This window comes from Pistacia vera, unplaced genomic scaffold (genome assembly GCF_008641045.1).
Source record: "Pistacia vera cultivar Batoury unplaced genomic scaffold, PisVer_v2 Contig196, whole genome shotgun sequence".
NCBI lineage: Eukaryota > Viridiplantae > Streptophyta > Magnoliopsida > Sapindales > Anacardiaceae > Pistacia > Pistacia vera.
The window spans coordinates 1,860,718-1,884,959 of NW_022195997.1; the positions used below are offsets into that span (position 1 = coordinate 1,860,718).

Genomic DNA, 24,242 nt, shown 5'->3' on the forward strand with positions numbered 1-24,242 from the left:
CTGGCCATTTTCAACAATTCAAAAATTCCAACACTAATTCTTCCATAATTCCACCAATTCATCACAGACTCAAGCACTACTTCTTATGGCTAGAAATCATACATCATTCAACATCAAAAACAGCCAACAATTCTCACATACAAACATGCAAGAATCATTCTACACAATTCTTGCTCAAATCAAGGCTAAAATTGGGTTTACTTACCTTGAATGTGTGATATAACCTCCTTTTGCTACAATTCTCTTCCTCTTGGACCTAGATCATATAAAACCCATAAGAATTTGAAATTTTAAAGGTTAATCACACACCTTGTGCTAGAATCTTACCTTTGGATGCTTTGGAATTGAAAATCTCCAAGCCAAATCCTATGATTTCCCTTTGGAATTTAGTGAAGAACTTGGAGAGAAAAAAGGGTGAAGATGGTGTGTACAAGGGCTGAAACATGGTTAGGGCTTCTTCTAATGAAACCTTAGATCTAATCATATATGCATGTATTCCCAATTTGCCCTTGCACTTTCTATGAAATCCTATCTATATCCTTTAGTCAATTACCAAAATACCCTCATTTTTATTATCTTCTTTACATTATTTTACTTCCTTTCACTCCCCACTTTTTCATCTAATTAGGAGTGAAAATACCATTTTACCCCTAATGAAGTTTTTAAGGAATTTTCTTCACCTTTGTCAAAGGTAACTTCAAAGAAATCCAATTCAAGGCATTAGGGCATAAATAAAATTACGTATCTCGATATGGGTGTTACCTGATGACATCGCTTAAGCTAATTTTATTTAATTCAAGAAGGAAATGTCAAGTACAAATAAAATTGGCCTTGGTCGCTTAAGCGACGTCGATTATCGCTTAAGCGATCATGGCTTATCTATACAAGATTGCTTAAGCAATCTTGAATTTGAGAATGAATCATGTATAAAGAAAATTGGCCTTGGTCACTTAAGTGACATTGGCTATCACTTAAGCGATCATGGCTTATCTATACAGGATCGCTTAAGTGAGAACTGACATTGTTTAAGCGATCTTGAATTTGAGAAGGAAAAGTCAAGTACGAAGAAAATTGACATTAGTCACTTAAGTGATGTTGGCTATAGCTTAAACGATCACGGCTTATCTATACTTGATCGCTTAAGCTAGAACTAACATCGCTTAAGCAATCTTGAATTTGAGAAGGAGTAGTCAAGTACAAAGAAAATTGGCCTTGGTCGCTTAAGCGACATAGGCTATCGCTTAAGCAATCATAGCTTATCTGTATAAGATCGCTTAAACGAGAGCTGCTGACATCGCTTAAGCGATCAAGGGTAATTTTCTTTTGTACTTAGAATAATCCTTCTCAAATACACAATCACTTAAGTGATGTCAGCTCTCTCTTAAACGATCTAATATAGATAAGTCGTGATCGCTAAAGCGATAGCCTACGTTGCTTAAGCGACCAAGGTCAATTTGCTTCTTTTCTCCCCACTCTTTTGATATTGTGAACGTTTGAGAAATTATATTCCGTATTGTGGGTCAACTGTGTATTCAATCATAAGAATCCATATTTTTGAAATGAGGTACGTTTCTACTAACGTGTCACACTAGTGTGTTATAACATTTCTTCATGTATCATAGGGTTGTTAGTCACATATTGTAGCTATTATATTTTGATGTTGTGAACGCGTGAGGTTTTAATTAACAATAACAATCTTCTTAAATGGCCTTAATATGTGTTGATGGAATTAGTTGTCAAATAATCCGCCATAAATGGCCTTAATATGTGTTAATATCTCTTAAACAATCAAGGCTAATTTGCTTCTTTTCTCCCGAATCTTGCGATGTTGTGAACATCCCAAGTTAACCTTAACGTTACTTAATATGGGGTTGTCGAATAATCCATATAAAAAAACAAGATGGCTTAAGCGATGCAGCTCTCGCTTAAGCGATCCAGTATATATAAGCCTTGATCGTCTAAGCGATAGCCCACATCGCTTAAGTGATTAAGGCTAATTTGTGTCTAAATAATCCTCCAGTACATGATCACTTAAGCAATGCAACTTTCACTTAAGTGATCCAACATATATAAGTCTTGATTGCTTAAGCGATAGCCCACATCACTTAAGTGATCAAGGCTAGCTAATTTGTTTCTAGATAATCCTCAAGTACATGATTGCTTAAGCGATGTCAACTCTTGCTTAAGCGATCTAGCATAGATAAGCTTTGATCGCTTAAGCAATATCCCACATCGCTTACACATCGCTTAAGCGACCAAGGCTAATTTGTGTCAAATAATCCACATAAAAAACAGGTTCGCTTAAGTGATGTAGCCCTCACTTAAGCAATCCAGAATACATAACCCTTGATCGCTTAAGTGATAACCCATATCGCTTAAGCGACCAAGGCTAATTTGTGTCAAATAATCCATATAAAAAACAAGATCGCTTAAGCAATACAGCTCTCACTTAAGTTATCCAGCTCTTGCTTAAGCGATTCGGTAGTCATCACCACCTAATATCATCTTTTCAAAACTTTAAACAAAAAGATCCTCAATCACCAAACAATCTCATAAAGTACTCATCAAAACCATTAAAATTGTGTTTTGATTCATTAAAATTAGCTTGGCAACTAATAAAACAGCAGCCTAAAAGTACAAAGTCTAGACAAGGAAATTGTGTTCTATTTATGCTTCTTCCAAGGGAGTTGCCTTGTCCTTTTCATCAATATAAGTACAGGTCTGCCCAAGGAAATAAATTAGGGACATGAATTAGGAAACATTGAATGGGTTCTATTGATTTCTGTGACAATTTCGACTGTGAGCTTAACTTGGCATGCATTTATAAGCTCTTGAAGCTAGCCTGACTTGGTAGCTCCAAATACAGCACTCGCAACAAGAGGGTGTCTCAAAACAAATGCTTCCCCATGAAAAATCACAAGATGAAAATAATGTTAAATCCAAATCCAAGAAAACAGCTAACACAAGGGTGTTAAGTAGAAGAACACATCACAAGTCTTCCACAATAAAGATACACAGGCCTATGAGCATAAATTTCTTGAAACCTATAATTAACATTAGTGATATCCATTTGTATATGGCTTCAACTAAGAGAAGAGTTATATATTCAACTAAAAGCAGACATAAAACCTTCTTTACTGGCATGGTCAATATTGTTCTTCAAAACAATTCTTTGGCAAACTAGGCTCATGGACTCTCCATCTTTCTACTTCAATTTTGTTACTTGTTAGTTCTAAATGATAAAATCCAGACCCTGAAACGATTAGCACCCCATGATACATGATTGAGATAATTGTAGATCAACAGTGAATGTAACAGCTTTTAGCAAGAAACTATTTTAAATATGAGACACAAAAATAGAATTAAAAGGTTACAGAAATAAATGACCATTAACATTTTCAAGACAGCACATTCCCACAAATACATAGAGAGAGAGAGAGAGAGAGAGAGAGAGAGAGAGGTTATACCAATTGCAAGAGATACGGGATGAAGACCATATCACCTTGCAACATCAAGATACTCCTGCAAAAAAAAAAAAAAAAAAAAATGAAAGGGTTTGATTAATCATAGAATAGTGTAATAGACAACAATTCCTTTCATGCTTTTCTTACTACAACAATTCTATAATTCACACGAATACATAGAGACACAGGTTATATCAATTACCTGTTGTAGATGCCTTCCTTTCTACTCCCTTCATTGCTTCAAACCTTACTCAACAGCAATTCCATACCGTTCTGCCAAACCTTCCATGCTTCAAACCTTACTCAACAGCAACCCTTCTACCAAACCTTCCATGCTTCAAACCTTACTCAACAGCAACTTCATACCCTTACTCAACAGCAATTCCATACCCTTCCATGCCAGACCTTACTCAACGTACAACCAAGAGCACAAATAACCCAACAACAAACCCACAATGCATATAAGCCAGTCACAAGCAAGAATAACAACAATCCAGTAACACAGTAACAAGAAAAAAAAGGCTATTTCATTATGATTCTAGAATTTACAAGATAAAAATAAAATAAAAAAAATAAAGGCAACACCCAGCTGGTCTTTTCCCTTTCTACCCTCTTTTCCTTTCCTCCAGCACCCCCACCAAAAGTTGATACATGTTGGTTGCCAAAACCTCCAAATTCACCACCACCTATAGCATAATTGTCCCTAATAATTCAGCATCAATTCTTTTATTACTGGTCATATTGAGCATCATCTGTACAACTTCTAGAGCCTGCAAAAAAAAAAAAAAAGCCTGAATAAACAATAAAGCATAAAACATTGATAACTAAAGAAGATTATTGTGAAGTATACTAATTTTGTATTCACTAACATATCATATGATCTCATACATTAATAGTATCCAAAAAAAAAAAAAAAAAAATTGAATAAACATGTATTTTTGCATATATTTTTTAGGAAAAAACTAAAACTCCAAATGGATGTATCCTGAGCCATTGGGGACCAAAATTATAAAGATCATTCACCATAAAGTCTATGTTAAAATTATTTTCACCAGTAGCTGTTAAAAACAGACACAAATGGGTGCTCTGGACTTCGCAGAAGAGAGCAGAATAGAGGAGGCTCGAGGCTTGCTTGCATATTGCAGGGCTGGCTGTGCGTGCATATGTAAGTAATTGATATACCATATGGAATGGAAAACAAAAATTTAATCGGTAAATCAATTACCTTCTTTGCCTAAACCCGAGTATAGATTATACCATTTACATGTTTATAAACAAAAATCTATATAAAGTAAATCCATTCAAGGGTTAGAATACTTACGTACGTTTGGAGGCTCCTTCAAATATCTTTGATTTCAGACAAGAATATTGTTCATGGTTATTGTTCACCATCTACTATTCACGTGATTTTTTGCCAATCGATTCAAAGTAGGATCGCACTCACGGAAGTCCACACGAATATAATTTAAAAAACCCTTGATTATTTTTGCCAAAACAATCAAAGGCTTCAAGAATCAAGAAAAAAGAACAAGAAAAAGTTTTCTTCTTGAGAGAGAGAGATGGGGTGGCTAAGGTTTTAATTGAATGAATAATTCACATATATTTTGATTTTAAGTTTCACTTATATAGTGCAACAATTAATACCCTATTCCACTTAGGAATAGCTATAGGCTCCAACCCTAGTTCACCCTTGCAACCAAACACACCCTTTTTGATATTTTAATTAATTAATTATTATTATAATTAAAATCAATTAATATATAATAATATATTAACATTCAATCAATAATAATAATTCATTTAAATATATACATAGATATATTTAAATATAATCTCACTAATTTAATTTTGATATTAAAATTAAATACAGGCAACAACCTCAGCAAATTTAATTGCACTGTGAGATTACCAAAATACCCTTTTGTCTTGAAAGAAGAAAACATCATTCTCACAAAATGATTCTTAAATTATCTTCTAAGTGTGTGACCCGTAGGCTCTTTATCTTATCGATAGTGAGTAGTATCGCGATTAATACCAATTAATTGTCTCACTACACATAAACCAAGATTGACCCCTAGCAAGGCATCATGGCCATCCGATAGATTCGGATTCAGCGAAATCGCAGCCTGTCAACAGTTTGGTTACCATGCAATCAAATCCTTTCATCAACTGTTATCTCATCAAAACTGAGGTACAAAAATAGTGTCAACCTCAAATATCCTCGACATGTTTGTATTCAATTACTAGACCAATGACAGGAATATTAAATTGGATTGAGCATCAACTCAATCCCAATGTGGCCACAGATTTAGTGTCATTGTCATTTACTGAATTACCTAGTGAGATAACTTCTCTCGTACCCAGGAATGATGAATCCTTTGTCGATCCATCATAGTCTTCATACACTTCTCAATGTAGTCAATCACTACCGTATTGATAGCTCTGAATAGAACTAAGTTGGGCTAGTATCAAACTACACTAATTGGTGCACAAGGCGCTCCAATGATCTCAAGTCTAAGGATCACATGCACCACCATCTGTTAGAGGATTTATTCTATAGACACTAGGGTTACCATCCATATGGAATCCTCCGATGGGTCTGTCCAATGAACTTGCCTCTAGCAAGCACCCATGTATTGCATTAGGTTGTCGACAAACAACCTTAAAAAGTGAGATCAGTTGCTATCAGTTGCTATCTTTCGACAGGGTCGTTCAACACTATGATAGCATTACCTTATTATCTGTGTCCTTGGTCAGAATAATACTAGGGCTATGGACGTTTCTAGAATGGCCACCATACGTGAGCATAGGATTCTCACTATCAAGATTTGAAACATTTGATACCCTCGTCACGGTTCTACCATTCTGAAGACATATATCATTACATACACGATATAGAAGAATATATCTTTTATTGATAAATAAACATTTATTACAGAGGAAATTTTACAATAATTGATAGGCTCTAGGGCACCTACTCTAACAACATAGCCTTGCAATATGCAAGCAAGCCCCTAGCCCCTCTAGTCCGCTCTCGTTGCCAAAAAAAGCCACCCACCTACCACAAACAACCTGCCTAGGCCTCCTTTGTCTTCCCTGTTCTTCTGGAAGCCCAAAACAACCACTCCTCTGATACCCTCTAATTGCTTGATAAAATGCAACAACGACCCTAAAAACAAACACCTACCAAATATCCCTCGAATTGGCTCCAACAACCAATAATTTCATAAAATATATAATTATTACCTATTCTTCCACCTCCTCGCCGGAATTTGAGCTGGCGTCTTCCTCTTATTTTCAATTTCGAATGATGTCGTCCATTTTTCTACTGGTGGGATGTCTTCTGCCGACGGGCGTCCTCTACCAATGAAGCAACTTCAGTCATCGAAAGTTGCTCCACCACTACCTCTTTTTCTCTATTTTTGGTAGACCCAGTGGTGCCTAGAATTTGGGGAGTGGATGGGTTTTTTTCCGTTTTTTTAAGGATCTCAACCATTGTAACTTAATCGGTTATGGCAAGGAATGGCAAAAATGCAAAGAGCAGAGAACTTGAGAAATGACAGAAAATTGGAAGAAAAAACGAGAGAGAGGAAGGTGTTTGCATCATGTTTTGCCTTTCAAATTTTAAATCAACTTCTTTTTATCATAGTTTAACCCACAAACATTTAAATCTTTTCACCCTAACCCTTTTTACTGTTTTAATTACACTTAATTGTGCCATGTCAGATTTTTAAACCCAAAAAACAAAATCAAAAACCTTTTCAAAGTTATATTCTCAATTCGAAGAAGGCATATCACTTTAATTTCCTCCAAAAAAAAAAAAAAAAAATCTCCAAAAAACCGTAACAAGAATCTGCAACCTCTCAAATGCAAGTAAAACCTTCTTAGAACCATTTGGGAAATCGCTTGTTTGGGTGAAAAAGGTGCTTTCTGTACTTCAATGTCGATTTCTTTCTTAATCTTTTTGTATTTTTATTTCCCTCCTAAAAACCGTAACCCTGAGCCTAAGAAACAAGAATCTGCAACCTCTCAAATGTAAGTAAAACCTTCTTGGACCCATTTGGGAAATCGCTTGTTTGGGTGAGAAGGTGCTTTCTTTACTTTCAATATCGATTTCTTTCTTTATTTTTTTTGTATTTTTATTTCCCTCCTAAAGACCGTAATCCTAAGCCTAAGAAACAAGAATCTGCAACCTCTCAAATGAAAGTAAAACCTTCTTGGACCCATTTGGGAAATTGCCTGTTTGGGTGAAAAGGTGCTTTCTTATATCGATTTCTTTCTTAATCTTTTTGTATTTTTATGTTTGAGTATCATGTACTTGCAGAATACAGCAATGGCCTTTTTTTCTCTATAAAATTTTCGTTGAAGATGAAGTTTTTAGTTGGGAAGACTTTGTTTTTCTTTTCTGTTTGGGTGCATTTCTTTCTAGTTAACCATGGGACTGTAGCTTAAATGTTTAAATCTATTCAACCTCAGGATTATTTAAGATAAGTTGTCTTCTAATAGTATTTCATAAACTTTTTATTCTATACGCTACTCAGGTTGTGATTCGATGGAGAACAGAATTGATAATCTTGATAGAATATCAGCATTGCCGGATGAAATATTGCACCATATTTTGTCATTCGTGTCACCGAAACAAGCTGTTCGAACTAGTGTATTGTCTAAAAGCTGGAAAGAAACATGGCGTACATGTCCGATATTAGTACTTGATGATGATCAGACTCACGATTGTTTTGCAAGGGCAAAAGAGATGTCGAAGTGTATGGAACAAACTTTACTAAACCGTCACATGGAGATGATAAGTTTAACGAAGCTCATGATTAGATTGTTGTATTTTTGGGATGATGAATTTGCAGCATTGATAGATCGATGTGTTTGCTTTGCAATTGGAAGTAATGTCAATGAGCTTGAACTTCGATTTCCAATGTTTGTGGGAGGATATAATTTGCCTCAAATTGTTTTTTGTGCAAAATCAATTAATGTGTTACAGTTGTATTGCTGTAATCTGTCCCGTCCAAGAATTGGTGTGCAATTGTCTTTGAGAAAATTGTGTCTGGTGGGTGTTTATGTAGATGATCAAATGATTGAGAATCTCTTTGCTAGGTGCCCATCGATTGAGTATCTGACTATTGAATCATCTGGAGGCTTTAAAAGCCTAGAGCTATTTAGTCTTAGGAAACTCCATGAAGTCAAGATGAGTCACAATGATGAACTCAAAAAGGTGGAGATCAATGCATTGAATGTTCATTCAGTAACTATTACTAATATGAAACAATGTGTGATCAATGTAGCCTCTTGTAAGAATCTGAAATTCTTACTATTAGCAGAGCTTTCAATAAAGGATGATTGGTTATGTAATGTAATTTCAGATTTTTCACTCCTCCAGTTCTTAAGCATAACTTCTTGTGATGAGTTAAGGAGCATCAAAATTTCAAGTCCTAGTCTTAAGGAATTGGTCATCAATGGATCTGATTTGGTTGTAGTAATGCTTGAGACTCCTAATTTAAGCATATTCAAGTTTTCTGGTCATCCAATATCCTTTACCTTAAATGCTATGGCTTTGTCAGAAACTGATCTCTACGTCTATGGTTATGATGATGATATTAAGGTTGATATTCAGGTTTTAGTTGAGTATATTGAACTTCTTGTGAAATTTAATCAGTGTTCTGAAGTGCTAAATTTGCAACATTGCACGGGTGCGGTAAGTCTATATCTACTAATCTCTTTTTGTAAATATGCTTTTAATAAAAATTTCTTTTCTTTTCTTATCATACTAATATTTTTTTTTTTTTTTTTTTCCTTTGTGAAGGTTGTCATTGTTCCTAGAGAATGCAGGCAAATCTTACATCCCCCTTTATGCGGTGTCAAACATTTGAACCTCCAAATAGATGATCTGTTTGATTTTACAATTCCCCAACTAGTGGACAGCTTGCTCTGGCTTTCACCTCATATAGAGACTATATCGATGAGTTTTCACTTAGGTGACAGTCATAAGTATTCTTTTCAGGTACCGGATATATTACATAAACGAATTCAAGACTTGGTCTATGCTGTGAGGTTCTATTAGGAGATTTTGATTGATTAACCATTTTTGTTTGTTTTACTATGTTTATGCCTTTCATGTTAAAGGAGGTAAAGGTTCTCTCAAATAGTAGCTTTTGATGTGATAAATCAAAACATAAATGATAGTTAATTTAGTTAATAAAATGCTAGTTTTTGAAATCATATTCTAACTATGCATTATGTACTTTTAGGTGGAGTTAAGATTTTGCTTAATTATTTGTCATTTGTCTTTGAAAAAAAAATAATTATTATTTACTTTTAGGTAGAGTTAGGATGAATTTTTTATCTTTGGAATAAGAACTATTGTTTATTGCCATTGATTTTTGTTTCAGTTCTCATACAAGGAGCAGCTTACTCACGAAGGAGAGATTCCTACTTGTTGCCAATCCTTTCCCATTTCATGTTGGCAGAATTGTCTCAAGGGAGTTAAGATTGAACATACTGCGACATTTTTTGCTCGGCCTGCTTCTGTATCCGAAATGAAGACCTTGGAGATGCATACTTACGGAGAAAGTTTCCATTTTCATGACAATATCTGGGATGAGCTTGAACATCTTTCTTTGAATTTGAGGAATAAGTTTAGTTATCTGTTTGATATCAATAGCGACTAAGAAATTCTTGTTTCATTATCGAATTCTCATGTAACGTTGGGTAACTTTGAATGGGTATCTGTTTTCGACTTAAACTTTCGTGAAGGCAAATCAGTTTGACGTATATTGTATGTAGCAGTAGCTTGTGATATAATTTTACTTATGTGACTAGGTTGCTTGCCCTGGCGTTTTAGCATCTTCTGATTAGCTATCTTTCTGTTAATAGCATGTTGAGAGATTGACTAGAATCAGGAAACTTTTATGTTATTAGGGGAACGTTATGGCATTTCGATCATTCGATTCTCCGATGGTCTTTTATCGTGAGACCATTGAATTTCTTCAATAAACTTTCGTTAAGGCAAATTAGTTTGACGTAGCAGTAGCTTCTAATATAATTGTACTGATGTGATTCGGATGCTTGGCCTGGGGTTTTAACATCTTATTCTGAATCTATTAATATTTACTACCATCTTTTTGTTAATAGCATGTTGAGACATTGACTAGAATTAGGAAACTTATTAGGGTAATGTTATCGCTTATCAATTGTTGTATTCTTCGATGGTCGTTTAGTGTGAGACCATTGGATTTCTTCGATGGTTGATATGAAAAATAATATTATCCTAGAGCGAACTATGACAGCATAAAATCATCAGAATTTTCCTGCAATTGTTCACTGTTTGACCATATGGTATTATTTAAACAAAGATAACTGTCTTTATATACTGAGATATATTGAATAACATTGAGAAGGATTATCTACTAACAACTTACTTTCACTTCATTCATAATGGGGAAATTTTTTAATTCCTTATATACAAAAGTAACAAAACTTTGCAAAATCTAATTTAAAACTTAAATGCAATAGATTTTTGATGGCCTTTCGAATAAAATACAAAAGAGTTGGCAAGATATCAAGGAGGGAAATAGTGAATTAGAAGTAGCAAATTCAAATCCCTAATCCCTAATCCTAAAATGGGAAAATAAAATTGAATAAAAAGAGTACATATTTTTATTTAATTTTTGTTGGGGTAATTTATATGTTGTTGGTGGAGTCAATCTTGTGAAATGGTGTTTGTGGGGGAGCTTTCTCGGCGGTGGTGGTGGTGGATATGTTTGTAATCTAAACATAAAAGCAAGACAAACATCAAGGGCTTGGTGACTTGGCCATGTGTTAGGACCCCCCCTATGGTTTTAGCCACACATTTTAAGGGTTCTTCATTTTTTTTTTTTTTTTTTTTTTTTGGGAACCCAGCTAGAAAGTTGATATTTAACAAGTAGATTTTTGATTGAGTTATTGCTATGAGTAATGTTAAGTATATAATCCAATCTCACAACTTTCTCTTACAATCCTCGACATGGCAGATAGTAATTAGTCAATTCGTAAATAGGTCTCGACCACTTGCTATGAGTCATGTCTACCCATTTGCTAGCTAACCAATTACGAGCTGTGAGATTGTGAAAGAAGATTGGGAGATTGGGTTGTGGACCTAGCCTAGCATTATTGTATTGCTATACTCACCAATGGCAAACACTTTTTGTCAATTTATTTTGCAAGTCTTATGGCTGCCTTATTTGCTTTCAATCATGTTTTATCATTACTTTTACATAAAATCTTTTGATATAAAAAACCATATTTAGTAACTGTCAATCAGTGGTATGACAATAAATTTGTTCTTAAAGCTTTCTACACATAGCTTGTCACACACAAGGCCGGCCCAAGGGCTAGGCAGGTGACCTGCCTAGGGCCCAAAAAAAAAGCCCAACAAGGGGTTCAAATTATTTTAAGATTTTTTAAATAGATTTATAGCAATACCACTGGGCCTAAAAAAATTTATATAATTTTTTATTCAAACCAATCAAAAGGGCCCTAAAAAAGCCAAGAATGCCCAAATTCATTATAATTTTTTTACATAAATTTACAAAAAAAACCATGTTTCATATTTTCTATTCACACCCCTAAATTAACTAATCTAATTATTTAAATGTCTAAAATTTCAAAACACTCATTCAATCTCTAAAATAATTAAAACATTGCATCTCCACCTCTCTACACCACTATAGTGTCCCTGTCGGTGTTAAAGTAATGATTCTGGTCAATTTTCTCACCAAAATCGACCGGATTCATCACTTAATCATTTTCGAAACATTTTCCTAGCCTTGACAACCCCCAATTTGGTCCATTTTTGCTGATTTTTGCTGATTTTCGCAACCCATTTTCATTCTTCACCACGTGTGACAGCCATTTCTGGCACGTATCCGCTGTCGTTGACCTTCCCTGACACCACCATCTTCGTCCCCTCAACCCCTCACTTACCTAACCCCAGTAGCCCGCGGTCCACCTCTCGCCCTCATAAGAAAGATTAAGTAATTTGACTATATTATCAATTGAAAAAGATTTGGTTTCTAAACTTGAATATAAAATTTTAATTAGTGGTTTTGCATCTCAGAAAGTAAGAAAAATAATTTTGAAATAATTTTTTAATATATGCTGATATTATTAAAATGCCTTAAAGTAACTTTTGTCTAGGGTCACAAATGTTCTTGAGACGGCCCTGGTCACACACATTATGAGAATCGATCGTAACCAAAGTTAAAAGAAGGGGGTGTCAAATTATCACGACCTTATTCCGTCATGTCGTGACAAAAGTAGCAACTGTGGTAAGTGTTCAAGGTAAAAAAGTTTTGCAAAGCATTCACATAGGGTGTGATAGTTGAGACGTCACGTGTGTTTTCTTCTGGCACATTGGCAATACTTCATAAGATTTTTTAGGAAGGAGATGCTCCATGAAAGGGGAATGTAGGAACCGTTATGAGTTGTTATTCATAGTCGATGATAAAGAAGGGATGAGCCATCCCTGCACAAATTGGTCGGGAGTTAGAGCCGCTTCCATAATGAGGCCATGACAAGACAAAAGCAATACACCTCAAGCCGATGAATGACATACGTGGAGACTTACCTCTCTCAAGTATGATGTTAGAGTGTCGCACAAACCGTTACGCTGCATGAAAACTCTAGGCCCGTAACACAAAGGCAAGGCGAGTGACTAAAATGAAGTCATAACAAGGTAGCCTTAGTGCAAGGTGTGGCTGGATCACTTCTTTTTCATGAAGAGCTAATGTTTATTGGATTGACTTTTATGATAATATGACCATCCCTTTGTCAAGAATTTCAAGATTGAAATTTGGATCCACCCAATTACTATAGGATAATTGAAATGAATATTCATCCATCCCTGAAAGTGGTACCAGAACAAATTGAATAGTAGTTGTATCTATGGCAACATGAGATGAAAGTGAGTTGCTTACTAACTGTTTCACCTTTCATTAATAGTAATACTACGTCCACAACTCAATCTCATAACTTTCTCTTATAACCCCAACATGACAGCTGAGTTGGCAACTATCAACTCCCATCACACCCAATACACAAAATGACTTTGACTAAACACAAACGGTTGTTTCTTAAGGACGAACAGTCGTTCCTTCATAAGGAATGATTGTTCCTTATGAAGAAGAACAATCGTTCATTCATAAAAAAATGATTATTCCTTATAAAAGAACAATCATTCCAAACAATCATTCCTTAATAATGAATTATCGTTCTTTCCTTAATCAGTTTGATATCAGTAGCCACTAAGAAATTCTGGCGTTTTAACATCTTCTTCTGAATCTATTAATATTTACTAGCTATCTTTATATAATACCATGTCAAGAGATTGACTAGAATCAGGAAATTTATATGTTATTAAAGTAACAATATCGCATATCAGTCATTGGATTCTCCAATGGTCGTCTATTGCAAGACCATTGGATCTCGACTCTAAGTCTAAGATCGAGATATGCTACAAGCGCATATGTAAGACTATGACACTTCAATGTATTGTATAGAATTCAACAAAGCTTTCTCAAATAAAAAGTGATGGCTTTTCAAGCTCATTGCACTACAAATAATCACTGCAAATCCAAATGAAGTGATCATAATTGCATTGCATTGCACCTTAGAAAGAATCAAAGCCACAAGAGCACAACAGAAGTATGGTTTTGTAAAACAATGTTTCTTTTTCTCTCATTTGGTAAATTTTTTCTCGTTTCTAATGAGAAAGACAACTGAAGCACTGAAGCAAAAAAAAAAAAAAAAAAAAGGAAGAATTTACAAAATCATCACCCATATAAACAAATGAAATCAACAAGGTGGGACACCAAGCATATCAAGATCACCACCAAGAAACAAAAAGACAAATTGAACATTGCCAATTTGATATGTGAAAACTGAAAACCTCTCTCTCTCTCCCTCCTCCCCTCTCTTTCTACAACTAAAGAATGATACACAAAGAAAAAAAAAAAAGAAAAAAAAAAAAAGTCACTTTCTCTGCACACTGCATTATGGTATATTCACTTTGCATGTCCCGTTTTTCGCTTCCCATCAACAAGAAGTGGCTGCCTTCCAGGCTTATGCAAGGATGGAGTATTCCCAGAGGATAGTCTCCGGGTTGGTGGCGAAGGAATTAAGGATGGAATTAGACTCCTGGTTACCAAACAATGAAAAGGGAAAAAGAAATAATCAAAACTATTGTATAACAAGAGTGCACAATGGCAAGCCTAAAGAAATATGCATAAGTTTGCTAGATAAAATAAGGACAACATTATTTTCACTAAGCTTCTTGTGTCCTGAAGGAATTATTACATGGAAGAAGAATGCATGCATTTAAAAGAAAAGCACCTATAATTCTTGCTTAAACATGACTCAAGCTATTAATGATTAGAGAGATTACCTTGTTTCTGTAAGCTTTGTCAAGGATTTGGTGGGAGTTTTCTTTGTTTTAGTACCGAGTCCTTTAGGAGTAGTTGAAACAACTCTAGGAATATTGCATTGCCAAAGCAAGTCTGGCTCTGAACAATCACTTGCGGCAGCCTCAGGATCAGAATCATCAGTGGTGGCATTCTCATACCGACCCCTCTGTACATAGTCTTCAGTATCCTTTTTGTTTGCAGTCAATCTATTCACAGGTTGTTCCGGGTATATCTTTTTCGGATCCCGAGAAAAACTCTGATAAAAACTTTCAGGTAACTGTCTGTTGTCTACTTCACACTGACCTAGCAAGTTATCACCACTAACTAACAAATCATGCTTGTTCACCATGACTTTATCAACCCAGTCACCAGAAGCAAATTCCTTTTCGTCATCCTTTCCATTTAGTACAGGAATTCCAACCAATGGCCAGAGCTGTGAGCTTGTAAGCAACTGGGGATCTAGACTTTTCCTTCTCAGCTTTGCATATTGGTTCTGGGCCTGCATACATTATATATGTAAACTCAATTTTCTTGAACAAAAAGGAATTTGATCTTTCAAATGGAATTTCATTACATTTTTCTCATTAGATCTCAGATTATTAACTTTCATAATGAATGCAACTAGTTTAAGGATTTAGAAAGGTCATGTTAATCAAAAACTGGATCAACATTATTACTTTTCAACTTAAGTTCGTATAGATTCTGGAATTTCATTCTACTTCTGCTGATCTGATTTCATGTGGTTATTAATATTTGATAAGGACATTGATAGGAACCAACTCCCAAATTGATAAAAATTGGGCTGAGGAGTTGGCCTTTGATAGGAATTAAGTTGGGCAATGGTCTTTTTGTAGGCTTAGGTAGAACTCTTTTTAGAAAACCGGCTTATCAAGGGAGGGTGTCCAACTCCTTATAAACCACATGCCCACCCATTTTCCCTCTCAATGTGAGATCCTAACAGACATCAACTCCTACCCCCAAACAGTAAATAACATGAAGAGCTGCTTTATCTATATGTCTGCCCATATCCCAAGTTACACATAGTAAAAGCTAACAGGAAGATGCTTTCTGAAGACTACATTCCTGACAAAATAGTCCCATCAGATACTAGTCCAGTTTCCAATTTTTAATTTTTTTTTCCAATTCATGCCTCCCAACATGCAAAGAGGATCGCAACAAACTGGCATATCTAGTATGCAAGGCATGCCCAACACAGCATCGGGTGCACCCAAATACACACAATATATCTTTGTATAGACCCACACCACTGATAAAATCTTTGTATATGAATAGTACACACACATCATCATGTGAGATAATTTATACCTGTATGTTACCGACATCTTCCATCGGTTGCCTATGATTGCTGGAGATGTCTCCTAAGCTGTTCCAGCTAGACTGAGAAGGAGAAGACCCATTAGACTTCACACTGGATCTTTCTGGGGTGCTAGGTCGAGTATATTGAAGATGCTCTGTCTCTTCCTTCCTTGCTAAGGCTGCCTTAAGACTAGCTATCTGAAAACAGACAATTAAGCACAAAATATTCACTATTTTGCCGACACAATTGTCAAAAATTAAGAGATAAAACAAGTGGGATAATGCTTATGAACTTATAGTGGAGTAAGAGATTGAGAAAGAACCTGTTCTTTAAGCTCTTTCACTTCTGTACTCTCTTTGTTAGCTCGAGCAGCACCAAGTTCAACAGTGGCAACCCTTTCAGCAAATTTGAGTGTACTAATTGTTTCTCCAAGGGCATCAAGCTCCGGACTAATGTGAACAAACATAAGTGTCTTTGCTTGCCCTCCTAATAAAAATAAGAACCAGCTAACAGGTTAGGAGATTCAAAGGAGAAGGAAAATGTCCTTCAAGGCAAATGCAAATTAAGTTTCTTACCAAGTGAATCCTGAAGCAGTTGAGTAAGTTTACTGTTTCTATAGGGAACATGAGAATTCTTTTGAGCAAGAGAGGCAATCACATCTCCCAGGGCAGAAAGAGATTTGTTGATATGTTGAGCCTCCTTTAATCTGTCTCCTGTCACCTCCGACTTGTCAACTCTTTCACTCCCTGCAAGATCAACAAGATGCATGGAACCACGAAGAATAGCTCCAGATGTCAAGTCTCTTCCTTGAACGTGAACTGTCACACAGCTGCAAGTAGATGCAATATAGAAGTTAATACTTGTTTATAAAAAAAATTAATAGGAAAAATCATAGGTAACATCAGAATGAATACAAAAAAAAAAAAAAAAAAGAAAGAAAAAAACTAGACCTATGAGATCGACTACTCCGATCATTCATCACTGTAGCTCCTACTGAACGGTTCTTTTGCCCAAGGTCCATCAGATATAGAACATCAGAAGTTGTTGATACAGGTACAAGGTTTGCATCTGGCACATTGATTCCGTTTTGAGAACTGTTACGAATTTCTAATGTGTTTCAGAGTTAAGAATGCAAACATGAAAATGAGATGTACAGAGCAACACATAGCAATATAAAAAAGTGAATTAGATTCACAAAGGATATCGTTTGTTTTGACCATCTGTCACAAGTAGATCCCTAACTTGCTCATTGTAGATTTCAAGCATTTGCACACAAATATCATAGCTAATGGTGTCTTTTCTCTGATCTGCAAGGATAAATAGATCACTCAATGCCCTGAAGTTTACACCTAGACCTTCCTCAGTGAGCTCCTTTGGTCCAGTCTGGATTTGTAAATAACAAGAAACAAGATTAGTCATCTGACTGATCAAAGGAAAAAAGAAAAGAAACGATTCATGATGATTGTTATTGCACTTATCAACATCATGATTATATAGAATCGTACCATAGTGTACGTTTTTCCAGATCCTGTTTGGCCATATGCAAATATGCAAACATTGTAACCATCAAGAACAGACCGAATCAGAGCTTGAGTGTCTGAAAATACCTCCGCTGTAACAAAAGAAAAGAGGTCTTAAGATTGAAGAGAGAATGCTGACAAAGAAATTTTATGAGAAAGAAGTAAATGGAGACTTAACCTTGGGTTGCAGCCGGACTAAATACTTTGTTGAAACTAAATGTTTTCCGTCCTTCTTTTCCATACTTTAATTGGGTGGTAATTGATATATTCCCTTCCTCGATGTTATCCACTGTACTCGCACGGTTCACTTGTCCATTCAAGAATGGCCGGACCCGACAGTACACCCTAATATTTCCTAATCAACCATATAATAAAACTGTTAAATCCATCTGTTCTAATACTATCTTGGTCTTGAATTAAATTTTGAACCATTAGAAATGTGACCTTTTAGGTCTTGCACTTGATTGTATAACTTGCGGTTTTCTTCAAGTACTTTCTGGTACCCTGAAGCAGCAGAGGCTAGACCATGCAATTGCTTACCTATGAAGGGAAGTTAGGAATTAGATACATTCTTCCTCTTTTGAGAACCCTGAAAAAGTGTTCATATATTCAATCAAAAGCATACCTAAAGCACTGAAATCTTCCTGGTACTTCATTTGCAATTGCTGCACTCCTGCTTTCGCAGTGTGTAGAGTTTCTTTCAATTCCTACAGGAACCAACATAATTTATAACCAAGTCTTTAAAGCTGGTGAAAAGATTCATTTGTAATCTGAATTACCTGAAGATCCCTTTGTTGTTGCTCAACCAACATATGCTGTTTCAGAAGTTGGATTTCTGATTCCTCATCATGATTACCCTTCTCTTTTATTTGTTTTGCACTCTCTTCAATCTTCTTTTCATTGATGGGAAACTCACCATCCATCTTAAAAATCACATCAATTTAGGAAAATGTCAGCCAAATGCCATTAAAATGAGACATTATTGCAAACCAATTCAAATTGCAAGCTAAATTTTAATTCAAATATGCGAAAATACGTAGCTGAAATTTTACTAAATCTATAATGCAACCCCTACCTCTACATCAGCGGAAGCAGTTCTTGGAAGAGAGTTGTTGGGAGGACAACATGTTTCCATATCTTTTGAAGTTGTTTTCATCTGTCATATTACCGAAAGTAATTAAACATTGGCAGAAGCTCAATTCATTATTTCCACCGTCAAGGAAATTCTTCACAATGACCACATCAGAAAGGTGGTGAGGAACCCTACGGGAGTAATTACTAGAATACAGGTATTAATTGCACTGGCAAGAAAGAAAGCCACTCACCAGCTCATTTTGGCTCGCCACGCGACGCTCAAACTCCTCCATGACTTTAGTAAGCATAGATTCCACAACCTATTATAAGGAAAAAAAAGTCCTTTATTTCTCTCAAATAGTCAAATTAATAAAATAGAGGCCAATTTCGATTCTTAAGAGATCCATAGACATTTTTGCAACAAAAAGTTAACATAACAACCTGAGGAATCCTTACCATTGGAATTTCTTCTTGTTTCTTATCTGAAAGAACTGAGCGGACTAGAATGTTTAAGTTGCGAGAGGATCCCTAAAAATCAGATTGCAAATAAATTTTCTGAGATGTTTTTCTTCTTATCCATATCACAAGAGAAATATAAACATTCAAAAACAGCAAGGCTCACTAACTGCTTCATTGAGGTCAAGAACAAGATCACCATTTGAAGCCTGCTCACTGTCTAGAGACTTCTCACCCGCTGATGAGGTCCTTGAAAAGGAATTCAGGAATGGTTCCGGATGTTTCCGCATAAATGGTTTCCCAGTAAAGCTTGAAGGTTTGAAATTCCCAGAATATTTCCATGACCCTCGTGCACCACTTTGCTTCCATTCACCGTATGACTTAAGAGCTAGAACACAGTTCACTATCCTTGCAGATTTCCCTAGCTGAAAATCCAAATATGAATATTTAAAAAAAAAAAAAAAGTCCTAAAAAGGGAAAATATCTCTTTTATAACCCAGATATCCCTAGAACCCACCTAGTGAACTCAAGTTCAAAACTGGGGTTCCACCAAGCTCTACAATTTTTGGTTAATGAAGAATTCATGGCATTTCGCCAAGTAGGTGGCATGGAGGATGGTTTTCTCCAGACCTTATGGGAGGAAAACCACAAAGGCCTGACCACTCAACCTATTCCTCAGAATTAACAAGATAAATTTCACTATATCTTTCACTATTTTTAGTCCATGCTAAATTCACAGAAAAATAGAAAAAATTGAAGCAAGTTCCTTGGTACAAAAATTTGGATACTAACCTCTTCAAAATCAGAGGCTTCAAATGCTGGAACCCCCAATTCTTCCACAGCTACAAGGAAGTTTCTGACATTTTCAAAGTATTGGAATGCAGAGAGAGCTGCCCCATCAGGAATAATGTCAGAATCACAAGGACCCTCTACCACCTAATTACAAGCAAGATATCTCCATCAACAACACCAATAGATGAATTAACGATAAAAATTTCTGAAACTCGTTGAAAATTAGAAACCATGCTGAACTTGAACCATACCTTTGATATAGCTCCACGCTGAATCTTGTTAAGAGCAGTGCAAAGGATTATTCCACTTCTCAATGCAAGCCTAAATTCTTCTTCTGAAGGCTGCGCCGGCAAATCTTTACCCCCAACAACTCCAACCGTCTTTCGCAGCCACTCAGCTGAAATCACAGTGCCCAAACGCACGATCGCTTAAGCGATTTATTCTATCGCTTAAACGATCCTTTGCTTTTAACCTTGGTCGCTTAAGCGATTACAGCGATCATGTCCGAGGCAGAATACTTTTGCTAGATGCACCAATTAAGCGATAAGGTATCGCTTAAGCGATTCTTCGCTTTTATTAGTGATCGCTTAAGCGATCATGAACAAGACAATAAATAAGTGCCCAGACGCATGATCGCTTAACGATCCTTTGCTTTTAACGTTGGTGCTTTAAGCGATAAATAATCGCTTAAGCGATCATGTCCGAAGCAGAATCAACTTCTGCCCAGATGCACGATTGCTTAAGCGATCTAAAATCGCTTATACAGATGCTTAAGCGATCTTCTGTCATATACCAGATCGCTTAAGCGATCTTTGTTTTACATCTTGGTCACTTAAGCGATCCTTTGCTTTTACTCTTGGTCGCTTGGAATTTGCGTCGGCATCCTCTTCAGTTTCAATTTCAACTCTTGCCCTCCCTTGTTCTGCTAATAGAATGTCTTCCGTCAAGTCGTCTCCTCTCCTGGTGGAGCAACTTCAGTCATCGGAAGTTACTCCACCACAACTTCTTCTTCTCCATTTTTGGTGACCTAGTGATGCCTACAATTTGGGGAGTAGTGAGTTTTTCTGTTTCTTTAAGGATCTCAACCATATAACTTAAGGGAATGGCAAGGAATGACAAAAATGCAAAGAGCAAAGAAATTGAGAAATTGCAGAAAATTAGAGAAAAACGAGAGAGAGAAAGGTGTTTGAATCCTGTTGTGAGAAAGAGAGTTGAGAGAAATGTGTTTTGCCTTTCAAATTTTAAATCAACTCTCTTTATTATACTCACCACAAATGTTTAATATTTTTCACCCTATCCGTTTTGCTACTATAATTACACATAAGTGTGTCACGTCATATTTTTAACCCAAAAAAATCAAAAAAAATTTTATGGCCATTTTGTTAAATGGAAACTTGGGATGGCCTGAGAGTTAAATTTTCTCTATAGAATTCAACAAAGCTTTCTAAATAAAAAGTGAGGCTTTTCAAGCTCATTGCACTACAATTAATCACTGCAAATCCAAATGAGTGATCATAATTGCATTGCATTGCACCTTAGAAAGAATCAAAGCCACAGAGCACAACGAAGTAGTGTTTTTGTAAAACAATGTTTCTTTTTCTCTCATTTGGTAAATTTTTCTCTGTTTCTAATAGATAAAGAGAACTGAAGCAAGAACAAAAAAAAAAAAAAAAAAAAAAAAGGAAGAATTTACAAAATCATCACCCATATAAACAATGAAATCAACAAGGTGGGACACCAGCATATCAAGATCACACCAAGAAACAAAAGACAAATTGAACATTGCCAATTTGATATGTGAAAACTGAAAACTCTCTCTCTCTCCCTCCTCCCCTCTCTTTCTACAACTAAAGAATGATACACAAAGAAAAAAAAAAAAAAGAAAAAAAAAGTCACTTTCTCTGCACACTGCATTATGGTATATTCACTTTGCATGTCCCGTTTTTCGCTTCCATCACAAGAAGTGGCTGCCTTCCAGGCTATGCAAGGATGGAGTATTCCCAGAGGATAGTCTCGGGTTGGTGGCGAAGGAATTAAGGATGGAATAGACTCCTGGTTACCAAACAATGAAAAGGGAAAAAGAATAATCAAACTATTGTATAAAAGAGTGCACAATGGCAAGCCTAAGAAATATGCATAAGTTTGCAGATAAAATAAGGACACATATTTTCACTAGCTTCTGTGTCCTGAAGGAATTATTACATGGAAGAAGAATGCATGCATTAAAAGAAAAGACCTATAATTCTGCTTAAACATGACTAAGCTATAATGATTAGAGAGATTACCTTGTTTCTGTAAGCTGTCAAGATTTGGTGGGAGTTTTCTTTTTAGTACCGAGTCCTTTAGGAGTAGTTGAACAAACTTAGGAATATTGCATTGCCAAAGCAAGTCGGCTCTGAACAATCACTTGCGGCAGCCTCAGGATCAGATCCTCAGTGGTGGCAACTCATACCGACCCCTCTGTACATAGTCTTCAGTATCCTTTTTGTTTGCAGTCAATCTATTCACAGGTTGTTCCGGGTATATCTTTTTCGGATCCCGAGAAAAACTCTGATAAAAACTTTCAGGACTGTGTTGTTACTTCACACTGCCAGCAAGTTAATCATAACTAACAAATCATGCTTGTTCACCATGACTTTATCAACCCAGTACCAGAAGCAAACTCTTTTCGTCATCCTTTCCATTAGTACAGGAATCAACCAATGGCCAGAGCTTGAGCTGTAGCAATGGGGATCTAGACTTTTCCTTCTCAGCTTTGCATATTGGTTCTGGGCCTGCTACATTATATATGTAACTCAATTTTCTTGAACAAAAAGAATTGATCTTTCAAATGGAATTTATTACATTTTTCTCATTAGATCCAGATTATTAACTTCAGAATGAATGCAACAGTTTAAGGATTTAGAAGGTCATGTAACAAAAACGGATCAACATTATTACTTTTCAACTTAAGTTCGTTAGATTCTGGAATTTCATTTACTTCTGATCTGATTTCATGTGGTTATTAATATTTGATAAGGACATTATAGGAACCTCCCAAATGATGAAAATTGGGCTGAGGAGTGGCCTTGATAGGAATTAAGCTGGGCAATGGTCTTTTGTGGTTAGGTAGAACTCTTTTAGAACCGTTATCAAGGAGGGTGGCAACTCCTATAACCACATGCCCACCCATTTTCCCTCTCAATGTGGATCCTAACAGACATCAACTCCTACCCCCAAACTAAATAACAGAAGAGCTGCTTTATCTATAGTCTGCCCATATCCCAGTTACACATAGTAAAGTAACAGGAGAGCTTTCTGAAGACTACATTCCTGACAAAATAGTCCCATCAGATACTAGTCCAGTTTCCAATTTTTAATTTTTTTTCCAATTCATGCTCTCAACAGCAAAGAGGATCGCAACAAACTGGATATCTAGTATGCAAGGCATGCCCAACACAGCATCGGGTGCACCCAAATACACACAAATATATCTTTGTATAGACCCACACCATGATAAAATTTGTATATAATAGTACACACACATCATCATGTGAGATAATTTATACCTGTATGTTACCGACATCTTCCACGGTTGCCTAGATTGCTGGAGATTCTCCTAAGCTGTTCCAGCTAGACTGAGAAGGAGAAGACCCATTAGACTTCCCACTGGATCTTTCTGGGGTGCTAGGTGAGTATTGAAGATGCTCTGTCTCTTCCTTCCTTGCTAAGGCTGCCTTAAGACTAGCTATCTGAAAACAGACAATTAAGCACAATATCACCTATTTTGCGACACAATTGTCAAAAATTAAGAGATAAAACAAGTGGGATAATGCTATGAACTTATAGTGGAGTAAGAGATTGAGAAAGAACCTGTTCTTTAAGCTCTTTCACTTCTGTACTCTCTTGTTAGCTCGAGCAGCACCAAGTTCAACAGTGGCAACCCTTTCAGCAAATTTGAGTGTACTAATTGTTTCTCAAAGGCATCAAGCTCCGGACTAATGTGAACAAACATAAGTGTCTTTGCTTGCCCTCCTAATAAAAAAAGAACCAGCTAACAGGTTAGGAGATTCAAAGGAGAAGGAAAATGTCTTCAAGGCAATGCAAATTAAGTTTTTACCAAGTGAATCTGAAGCAGTTGAGTAAGTTTACTGTTTCATAGGGAACATGAGAATTCTTTTGAGCAAGAGAG

General features: G+C 36.0%; 2 protein-coding genes and 1 long non-coding RNA gene across 3 annotated transcripts; 1 reads left to right on the forward strand and 2 right to left on the reverse strand.

Annotated features, from left to right (window-relative positions):
* Nucleotides 1–2,570: 2,570 nt before the first annotated feature.
* LOC116128046 lies at nucleotides 2,571–4,891 on the reverse strand. Its single transcript, XR_004127676.1, has 3 exons — nucleotides 4,786–4,891; nucleotides 3,667–4,234; nucleotides 2,571–3,522 (listed from the first exon to the last, which is right to left on the reverse strand). It is a non-coding gene; the product is annotated as an uncharacterized LOC116128046 (long non-coding RNA).
* A 2,786-nt stretch (nucleotides 4,892–7,677) lies between these two features.
* LOC116127911 (F-box/LRR-repeat protein 25-like) lies at nucleotides 7,678–9,145 on the forward strand. The gene is made up of 3 exons (XM_031413570.1): nucleotides 7,678–7,719; nucleotides 8,006–9,087; nucleotides 9,140–9,145. Exons 2-3 carry the CDS (start codon nucleotides 8,017–8,019, stop codon nucleotides 9,143–9,145), a joined length of 1,077 nt encoding a protein of 358 aa, XP_031269430.1. The 5' UTR covers nucleotides 7,678–7,719; nucleotides 8,006–8,016.
* Nucleotides 9,146–14,464: 5,319 nt separating this feature from the next.
* Nucleotides 14,465–23,243, reverse strand: LOC116127912 (kinesin-like protein KIN-14G). The gene is made up of 22 exons (XM_031413571.1): nucleotides 23,105–23,243; nucleotides 22,724–22,845; nucleotides 22,538–22,621; nucleotides 22,000–22,123; nucleotides 20,323–20,468; nucleotides 20,072–20,215; nucleotides 19,450–19,704; nucleotides 19,280–19,351; nucleotides 19,075–19,143; nucleotides 18,825–18,905; nucleotides 18,529–18,672; nucleotides 18,375–18,456; nucleotides 18,194–18,289; nucleotides 17,928–18,104; nucleotides 17,735–17,841; nucleotides 17,434–17,612; nucleotides 17,180–17,341; nucleotides 16,805–17,058; nucleotides 16,552–16,715; nucleotides 16,238–16,426; nucleotides 14,893–15,410; nucleotides 14,465–14,645 (listed from the first exon to the last, which is right to left on the reverse strand). The coding sequence occupies exons 1-22, from the start codon at nucleotides 23,241–23,243 to the stop codon at nucleotides 14,513–14,515; spliced, it is 3,441 nt and encodes a 1,146-aa protein (XP_031269431.1). The 3' UTR covers nucleotides 14,465–14,512.
* Nucleotides 23,244–24,242: the final 999 nt, after the last annotated feature.

Bases quoted from the DNA above. Each gene is read 5' to 3' on its own strand.
- LOC116127912 (XM_031413571.1), bottom strand. From the start codon at position 23,243: ATGGGTGGGCATGTGGTTATAGGAGTTGCCACCCTCCTTGATAACGGT. The intron at 20,216-20,322 runs GTATGGTTCAAG...GCTTGTAATTAG, and splicing joins AGCGTGGAGCTATATCAAAG to GTGGTAGAGGGTCCTTGTGA. The intron at 17,059-17,179 runs GTCTAGTTTTTT...ATCTACTTGCAG, and splicing joins CGGAGTAGTCGATCTCATAG to CTGTGTGACAGTTCACGTTC.
- LOC116127911 (XM_031413570.1), top strand. From the start codon at position 8,017: ATGGAGAACAGAATTGATAATCTTGATAGAATATCAGCATTGCCGGAT.